A 10,154-nucleotide genomic window follows, 5' to 3' on the forward strand; every position below is an offset into this window, starting at 1 on the left:
ATGATCTCTGATGGAGGAGCTGCTGGATCCAGCCCAGTGCCAAGACTGATGGGCTTCCTGAAACTGGAGGATGGTAAGTTTGGGATGGTGCTTCCAAGAAAGACCCTTAAGGAAGCGAAAAGATGCCCATACCCTATTCAGCTGGAGGCAATTTATGAAGTGAAAGAAAGGTAAATGGCAGAAAATAACGTCCATACACCTAATTTGTCTGAAACAAAGTTTCCACCTTCTCATCCGCACACTACTGGGACAAAATGGTGTCGTTAATGGCCTCGCAGCACCAGTGTGAGGAGGCGTGGTCATGATAGAAACTAAATAATGTAAATTAATCTAACCTGATATTTTACACTGGTCAAAACAAATGTCTTAGTTGAGCTGTTAATGAAAAATATTTATGTCTCGATGTTTTGAACAATATATATATATATATTACTTGCATAATAAAACAAATAATGGTAAATTAAACTGTAAGACAAATTATTTAATTGAACTAACTACTGCTTGAAAAACTTTTTTCATTGTTGCCTATACAATTTTCGTTTCATACATGCAACAAAAATATATATTTAATGTTTTTGCTTAAAATAATAAAATAATATTTTGGCTAGCTTTTACATATTGTTGTAAATCTGTTACAACATTGAGATAAAGCATTTTTGTTCATTTATTAGAAATTTGCTTTATTTTAATAGATTTTGCCCTTGTAAGGTTTTATTTTAGTTTTTATCATGTTTTATATATAAAATGAACGGGAATCATTAAGGCGCTCAAAGCCTTATGACGCCACAGAGCGCGTTCGAATAGATCGCGCGGAGTATATAAAGTGCGTGACATTCTTTCATTCTTTGTGGGTTTGTTATGGTGGTCAGAGAGTTTTTCACAGCGATGGGACAGCGAGTGACAAAAGTGAGTCCGATGAAGGTTGGCGAGGTGTACGATAAACATCTTAGTACACCCCCAAAACCCAGCACCAACACGGAGCTACAACATCCTCGTCCCCGCGATGAAACCCCTGTTGGTGCTGGAGGAGGAGGAGAGGAAAGAGGGGAGGAAGAGGAGAGGAAGGAGGCAGAGAGAGTGAGGGAGAAAAGAAAGAGCAAGAAGTGGTGGCGGGGGCTGTGCTCTTTCTTTAGAACTGCCAAAAAACACCCAGAGAGCAGCTCAGGTCAGAGAGAGGAGCAGCAGCAGGATGAGGGACAGAAGAGGAAGGTGGCATGGGCAGGAAGAAGTAGTGATGGTACATGACACAAACATGTTATGAAAATAGGATTTTTCACTAGAGCTCTACTTTGACCTTGTAAATCTGTCAGGACCTTCACACACAATGTCAAAAATACACTTCATACAGGCATGGTCAGATCTTTATTCCAGAACATGTTAAAACATTTTTATATGTCTTTATGTACTAATACATGTTAAAACTATAAATATTCAGGATAGTCTCTATCGAGTCATTTAAATGAATAATCTATGAAAAAAAGTTTAAAATAAATACAGCATCTCACATTACAAGGCACTGAGATCATGTGAAATTGTTACTTTTAATAGACTACATCTTCAGCCGTTACACTGTGGGCGATCAGCTGGGCAAAGGTGGTTTTGGTGTGGTGTATGAAGGGACACGTCTGCAGGATAATCTTAAAGTAAGTCAAATATATAACACATTACCAAGCTAGCAAATGTTTTATCATCCAAACCCTCTTCTTAGTCTATTTTAATTAATACATTTTATTTTTGTTGTTCATCAGGTGGCTTTGAAATACGTCACAAAGACCCAAAACACAACATGTATATTCATTGTAAGTAAATTGCACTGTATATTAATGTAAATCACAAATTAAATTAACAAACTGGTCTAAAAACTCAATTCTTCTAGCCTGATCATCCACATCCCCTTCCAAAAGAGATCGCCCTCACCATCCTGGCGAATAAAGGTCCCAGTGTGCCGCAAATAATCAAGTTACTGGACTGGACGGACCACCCTGACCACTTCGTCATGGTCCTCGAATGTCCCTCTCCCTGTGAGAATCTCGTGGATTTCAAAAGACGTCACGGTGGAAGCCTTGATGAGGAAACAACACGGCAGATCATGTGGCAGGCGGCTCACGCAGCAAACATGTGCCACATCCGCAGAGTGTTCCACCGTGACGTGAAACTAGAGAACATACTAGTAAACAGGGAGACATCCGAAGTCAGGCTGATTGACTTCGGATGCGGGGACATTTTGAGGAGGTCACCGTACAGGTCATACTGTGGTATGATACAATTCATTTCTTCTAATAGATACAGAACAATCATGCTGCATTAAAGCAAACTTACACATCATACAATGTCCTCTCTCCTCCAGGCACAGCAGTGTACTCCCCTCCAGAGTATCACAGCAGGGGGAAGTACTACGGCGGGCCAGCGACGGTCTGGTCACTAGGGATGGTGATGTTTGAATTGTTGTGTGGACGCTTACCTAGTGACTATGACCTGTTCCTGCTACACTACAAGCGCTGGTCCAAACCCGGCCTGTCAAAAGGTGGGATCTTCATAAAAAAAAAAAAAGTTTAATTCAGATTCATACAAAACACCTTACAGCTTAGAATAAATAACATGATCAAATTTAAAGTAATTTAAGGTGTAAAGTTTAAGGTTATCAAATGTCCTTCATGTCTTCCTGCACAGAATGCTGTGACCTCCTCAGGGCTCTCCTGCATGAGAAGCCAAGCCGGAGACTTGGTCTGGGGCAAATCATATCCCACAAATGGTTTAAGGTAGTGAATACAAGATCAGCTATAAAGAATTAACATCCTCATGACTCATGAGAAAGAACCAAAAAGTAAAACCTGTTCTTTTCTGTTTTGTTTCAGGTCGTCTCATAAGACCATTCATCTGGTGTCTCTCGTGCAGCTTTGCGTCTTGCAGGCTGCAGCGGGAGACGCTTTCATCCCTCCTCTCGCCTCTGCGTCTTGCGGGGCGAGCAAGCCTTGTGTAGCGTCTTGCACCTTGGCTTGAGGAAGCAGTATTAGCGTCTGGCAGTACTGCTTTCGGAGGGATGTGTACATATTGTATACATGTACATACTTCTTTTGTTTTTCCCATCATGGCCACTCCATTCCTGAGCTTCCTGCCTCCGCTGTCCAAATGCCAGAGCTCTCTCTTATTCTCTGCCAACAAGCAAGCTTAAGATACTAAAGAGGTTCTTGCCATGGCTGCTCCACACCTGCCATAGGCACCCCAGTGGTGTCATTGCCTCCTCTGAGGTTCCTGTAAAGTCAACAGCAACCCTGGGCTCCAGTCTCTCAGACATCTCTATCCAGGCCCAGAGGTGTCTACCATGTCCATTACTTCTTCAGAGGTTCCTGAATGTGATAAGGTTCAGCCACAGCCAGAAATCAAAGCATCAAAGTTCAAAAGCGCCCATCTTAGCCACTCTGGTCTCCAAGCTCCCTTCATCTGTCATTGCTTCTTGGTCCAGTTATTCTTGTTACAGCTGGTAAAGATAGTCCTGTATTAGGCGCCATGGTCTCCAAGCTCCTTGCAATGCTGTCCCAGAGCTCCCTGCCTTTGAACAAAAGATTAAAAATGAATTTCAGAATTTCAGAAAATTTTTTTTATTAAAGAGACATTAAAAGTGCACTTCAAAGTGTTGTTATGACCAGCTTGTTTTAAAACCGCAACATAACAGAGGGATCAAACAACAAAGGATATCAATGCAAATACTTTTATTGTATTAAACTAATACAACAGCAATCAGTGTTAATAATAAACATAAGTCTAAGGGTAATAAAGAAAACCAAGAGAAAATGTCACAACAAAACTTTAACTATATGATATAAGAAATACAAAGGTTAGCATGATCAACAAGATCTTACATGTTGAAACCAGAGCCGCTCCAGAGAGACCATCCCATAGAGTGCCTGTCTTAGTCAACAGCTAACCCACTAATACATGCTACTAATTAACAATTAACAGAGAAGACCAATTAGGAACTGCCACACTCCGTCCAATAGGAGCTGGAGAAGACTCTGTCGTCACAGTGTCTGCTTAAAAATTTAATTAAAATTTAATTAATATAATGGATTTTAATTGAATTAGCAAACATTTAAAGAGTTAATTCACCCAAATAGTTAGTTCACCCAAATTGTGAACGAATCAATGTTTTGTTCATTATCTGGCTCGGCTTGGTGTTCATCTTCTGTTCTCTCTTCACAGCAGTTCAGTTAGTGTACTGTTTGATTAAATGAATTACTCAGGGATATTGGTTTGTTTGAACTCAGAGGGAGTGTCAGCCACATTAAAAAAGTTGACAGCACACAAGTCATTTGTGGATTAATGTTTATTGGAGTTGCAAACCATTTAAAACGATAAAGTTTGATTTGGTGAACTAGTTCAAAAAGATCCAGTTACATTGAAAGATTAGTTCACGAACCGGATATCACAAACTGCTTTGTTTTGAACTCTCTCTCAAAACAGACACGGATGAGAAGACAATGCTGAATAAAGTCGTAGTTTTTGCTATTTTTGGACCATAATGTATTTTCGATGCTTCAAAAACTGAAGAACTGATGCTCTGATGTCACATGGACTACTTTGATTATGTTTTTCTTACCTTTCTGGACATGGACAGTATACCATACACACAGCTTCAATGGAGGGACTGAGAGCTCTCGAACTAAATCTAAAATATCTTAAACTGTGTTCCAAAGATAAACGGAGGTCTTACGGGTTTGGAACAACATGAGGGTAAGTTATTAATGACATAATTTTGCTATTTGGATCAACTTACCCTTTAACATATATATAACTGGTAAAAGTACATTTGTACAAAAGTACATGCTCGTTTTCACTCAATATCCTGTTAATCTTGAGTACCTATAGAGTAGTACTGCATCCTTCATAACTCCAAAAAGCCTTTAGTTTTATTATATTCATAAGAGAAAGATAGTCTGTACCGCGTTTTTTCCTGGAAAAACACGAGCGGCTGGAGGCGCGACGTGTGGGCGGAGCTAAAGAATCAGGAGCGCGAGTAGGCTTTTGAGTTGAGGACGTCTGGAAACTGTGACATTACCGTGAGGAAAAAAACATCATCCAAAACAAACCATGGCTAACAGTCAGATTCAGCCGTATATTTATGATCCAGAATCAGATCCAGAGGCTGAAATTTAACAAGAGCAGCAGCAGCAACGACTACAGCAGGACGTCTCTATGTGGTATGTATTGAAACTGTATATATTTGCTTAGCGGTTTTGGAAAATGACTAAGTTCCACTGTATGTCGTCTTTTTTTTTTTTTTTTTTTTAAGGTGTACATGTGGAAAGTGCAGTTTGATGCCAACATCGCATGTTGTTTAACACAGATATTTGAAGCAGTTTTACTCAACGCATGCGGTTCCAACACACAACCTTTTTTAGTTGGAACTGCATTATCCTTAAGAAATAAATGATACGCAAATCCGGCGTCAAACTGGGCCTTGTTTGTAAAACAAGCATCTTCGAAATGCAGGGAACAAACAAAAACACTTGCACAATGCTGTTGATGCTCTGTAAGAATAAACTCCATCCACTGGTCCCTTAATGATGTTTTTTTTTTTTTTTTTGGTAATCTGTGCAGGGTTGTCTTGACCTGGCAACCAAAAACACACTTCTTTTGTGACATTTCGGTCTCTCGCTCTGATCAGTGAACGTCTGTTGTGCTGTCAGTGCTCTGCTATACAGGAGCGCACGCTCTTCCGGCAGAAGTGCCCTTAGGACCCATATAAGGAAATTCCGCTCCATCTAACGTCACACAGAGCCATACTCGAAAAAAACTTTCCAAAACTTGTGACAAACTGGAAGGAGTATTTTGGGAACAAAAATACTCCTTCAAACGTACAACTTAATTTTTTAAACTTTGTCTATGTTTAGCATGGGAATCCAACTCTTTAACAGTGTAAAAAACTCAGTATGCATGAAATAGCATTTCACCCCCCTTTAATGAACCTCGAGTCGTTCCAAACACTTAAGACCTCCATTCATCTTCGGAGTGACTGCTGTGACTGTTGACGTAAGACGCTGCTATCGTGTTTTCTGGTGCGCCCAATAACAAAGATAACACATCAGCACCTTCATACATCAGCAGTCACACTCACAACAGACCCGGAAGAAAATACAATGCTGAATAAAGTCGTAATTTTGTTATTTTTGGAGCAAAATGTATTTCCGATGCTTCAACAAATTCTAACTGACCCTCTGTTATGAATGTAATACTTACGTCCACTTCCAAATCATTTCTTTTTCCTTCAAAAACAAGATAGTCATTAAGAAGCCTCTGAATCTAGACAGAACAGAAGTATATTCATCCGTTTTATTATTTATACTGTTATATTACTTTAATTACTCTTTCAAACAATAGCCATGTCTATTAAACGTGGTCGTGCAATCGCAGCTGCTGTACGAGTAACGACATGGAGGTAAGTGATTAATGACAAAATTTTCATTTTAGGGTGGAGTATCCCTTTAAACTTGTCATCTAGATTAGATATATAGTGCAGAACTATTTAAATATTACTACAATTTTCTTTGTTTAGAAAAAATTTACATTTTGTGTGAAAACTGTATATAAAAATAAAATTTTAAATAAATTTAAATAATTGAAAAAGTATACATTTGAAACAACAAATGAAAACGTATACATTTAAATTCATAAAAAAAATCCTTTCTATTGAGCCCTGTAGATATTTCACTCTTAAAAACAACGGTTCAGCATGTATGACAGCATCCATGAAAAACCATTAACATGTATAGCGCAAAAGGTTTATTCAGTCTTCACACTAAGCAAAAGGTTATTTTAATATCTTTTCACTGAAGTGCTCTTTGGGGAACCCAAAATGTGAAACCCCTAGAATTTTTATTTTCTGGAGTGATGAAATACAAACAGGTTTCAAGTTGTGTTATTTGCTTACTTGAACAACGACTTATTAATCTTCTCATTCTCATTGTCTGCAGGTAATTTCGGCTCCAGATGAGCAGAATCATATGTACAGTGAACAGAGGGATGAGTACCTGATATGGCACTATGTAAAATTTCCATCATCAGCATCTTTGGGCCTCTCACAAATAGTACCATGAAGATTGAACACATTCCCGAAAAGGTCAGTGCTGCTTAGCATCTTTGTTTGTAACATGTCCTATCAAAATGTCTTAATTCAGATTCAATTATTATTATGATTATTAACAGGATAAACCCTTGCGAGGCCTGTCGGACAGTGAACTCGTTAACCAGGACCTCATCACAGCATTTCAGAAGCATTTTTAGGGATGTTTTCTAATTATTTCAACATGCTTTTGACTGATTTTGACATGAAAGTCAAGGTGTATGGTAAAAAACGTAGATCATTTTATCAGTGTATATATGTAGAGGTAATCATTTCTCACCTCATTTAATAACACACAATTATGCATTCCTTGTTTCCACAGCAACGATATGAAGTGCTGATTGTCATGAAAGCAGTGTTTTGACTATATTCACACATTGTCAACTCGCATTAAAGAGACAGAACAGCAGAGGACACTTGTGGTTATGTGGAAGAAAGAAGATTAATCAAGATCTCTAGAGCACTTCCTATGTTCAGCACCATTTATTTATTCTAATTTTACATTAATATTTAATTTTATTTTATTATTTTTAATTTTAATTTAATATTTTCAACAACTCTCAAACACCCTCCCTTATGAAACAAAAATATATTGCAGTATATTGGAAAATATCATGTAATATATTAGGCATATATTCTTATATATATTTATTTTTTCCAATATATTGCAATATATTGAAAGCGGCAATCATTTGTATATTTTGCAATATATTATATAATATATGTATCATAAATATGTTATTAAATGTATTCAAATATATAAAAAATTAGAAAATAAAAAGGGAAAATAATATATTACAATATATCACAATATATTTTAAGAAATATATTGGTAAATATATTTTCCTTTCGTAAGGGCTGCAGTTCCCATCACAAACCCTGAGTTGGAAAACCTTTTAGTATTATAAATAACCTATAATGTAAAAGACCTCAATGGTTATAATAGTTCAGAATCAGACAACACACACTATAAAGATATATGTAGGATTTTTAATAAGCATTAAACAGAATATCAAGCTATTTCAGCCAGTGGAGCACTTTGGATACTGTCTTGAGTTGTTCATGACATCAGTAAGTTGCAGACTGAAAAAGTGCAGGACAGTTGAGACTGCATAAAACCAGACTTAAATTATCAAAATTAAGACCATTTAAAAAAAAAAAAAGATATATATATAGCTTTACTCTATCAACACCACTCCCATTTGTTTATGTAACTTGGGAAAATATACTTTTTTTGTTCTCTGAAATTCCATGTTAAGCATTTATAAACAAATTTGGGGGCCAATCCAGTGAAACACCCTATCCAATCAAACTACTCTTATGTGCATGGTACACTATCTGGATGTCTGACCTTCAAACAGCCTGACTTAACAACAACTGACAGCTCAAATTAAAAACTATTTGTAGTACATTGGGATATTGGGATATGGTCGGGTCATTTTCTTCAGAGATCTTCCTGCTTCTAGAAGTTTTCATTTCATTTTACATTTCAGCTCTCATCTCCACAAGAACCCTCAATCACAAATGCTTCTGAGGAATGGCATCAATAAAAATAGGATGACGCAGTTCATTTACAGCTCTTTTGTTAGCTATTTTGGAGGAAGGAACATTGTTGATGATCCTTCTCTGTATTCTTTACAGTCCAGGAGGACCTGTGGGTATTTGGGTCCTGCATAGTGGACCAACAGGGACCACTTCCTCTCTGGGGCATGACAGCTTGATTGATGCCATCTCAAAAGAAGGCCTGTTTCAGAACGAAAAACAACAACGAACATCTTTGATGCAGGTCACATGCCTGTTTCAATTCTTCAAAACTCCCACTCCAATCCCAAATATAGTATGAGTCAGAGTTGGAAACGACTGAGTCATCTTTTGTTTTTTCTGTTCTATAGCCTTTTTCAGGCAGCTATGAATTATGAATTATGTGAATGCGTCATATATCTCTATTGAAACTTGTTGGAAAAACCCTGGATGACATGAGTGGAGTCCGGAGCTTTATCCCATAAATGGTAAGATTGTTTTGCATTGAACAAAACTCACTTTTATGGTCCCTGCACTTTTTTTGTTGTTGAAACTATGATGTAGTGTTGAGGAAACTGTGGTCTGCATTGCAGAAAAAGCATCAGTGAACCGTAAGGATCTGTCTGCCTCGCTGGTGCAGGACAGCTACTTCCAGATTAGGCAAGAGTATTTCTCAATGCTGACTGTTGGGAAAGATGGCAATGTGAAATCCTGGTACCCCTCCCTTATGTGGTCCATGTCAAGGAGATGGCCATCCAGCCGTCTTTCGGCATGTGCTGCCCACGACGGTTAAGGTTATTAAGAACAGAAGGGAATGTTTCGAGCCTGTGCACTTCATACTGGGAAAGGTGTGACTGTGAGTAGTTCAAATGTCAGAAAACCTTGCCTTTGCATTTTTCTTACTAAACAGTACCCCAAACACATCTCACTTTATTATTTTGTGGTAGCTAATATTTAGATTTGCATGTGTCATGAAGTATATTGCTGTTGATTTTTTGTACATTCATGAATTAACAATAATAAACTTGAAATTCCAGAAAAGAAAAATCCAAGTGATCCATGTTTTACTAGTTATTTTGCAGATAAGAGTCCCAAGTAAGCGTTTTGTATTGTGGGAAGTGTTTTTTGTACTGTATGGGCCATAATTTTCATCCATCTGGAATTTCTTTTTTGCCCTCTACTGGGCATTTTGGGATTGTGTAAAATATTCTTGTAGAGTTAACATTTTTAAGTGGACTACAAAGCATTTTTTAAAGTGGATTGTTCTATAATCTGGATGATAAAATATATATATATATATATAAGGCTAAATGTTAGATGAGTTATTAGTATACTGTATGTATATGCAGTTGAGCAAAATAAAAGCCTTTACATTTTAATTAGTACAAATCTTAAATATCTTATACCAAAAGAAATACACAGATCCATATTTCAGTGATCAGGTAGTTTATTTCTCTTCTGCAGAAAATCTTTTGCTGGAGATCAAAATAACATTCTTTTATAATGTTGGCAC

The 10,154-nt window shown here is 37.4% G+C and overlaps 1 protein-coding gene across 1 annotated transcript; it reads left to right on the plus strand.

Annotated features, from left to right (window-relative positions):
• On the plus strand, positions 1-3,718 carry LOC128015091 (serine/threonine-protein kinase pim-1-like). The gene is made up of 7 exons (XM_052598790.1): positions 1-170; positions 1,134-1,237; positions 1,522-1,643; positions 1,749-1,799; positions 1,877-2,255; positions 2,348-2,524; positions 2,671-3,718. The coding sequence occupies exons 1-7, from the start codon at positions 1-3 to the stop codon at positions 2,790-2,792; spliced, it is 1,125 nt and encodes a 374-aa protein (XP_052454750.1). The 3' UTR covers positions 2,793-3,718.
• The last annotated feature ends 6,436 nt before the right edge of the window (positions 3,719-10,154 follow it).

The sequence above is a fragment of the Carassius gibelio genome, chromosome A6 (assembly GCF_023724105.1).
Source record: "Carassius gibelio isolate Cgi1373 ecotype wild population from Czech Republic chromosome A6, carGib1.2-hapl.c, whole genome shotgun sequence".
In the NCBI taxonomy this organism is placed as follows: domain Eukaryota; kingdom Metazoa; phylum Chordata; class Actinopteri; order Cypriniformes; family Cyprinidae; genus Carassius; species Carassius gibelio.

Coding starts and splice junctions, on each gene's coding strand:
- LOC128015091 (XM_052598790.1), top strand. CDS start 1: ATGATCTCTGATGGAGGAGCTGCTGGATCCAGCCCAGTGCCAAGACTG. Junction 1,238..1,521: donor GGCAGGAAGAAGTAGTGATG/GTACATGACACA, acceptor CAAGGCACTGAG/ATCATGTGAAATTGTTACTT. Junction 1,800..1,876: donor ACACAACATGTATATTCATT/GTAAGTAAATTG, acceptor CAATTCTTCTAG/CCTGATCATCCACATCCCCT.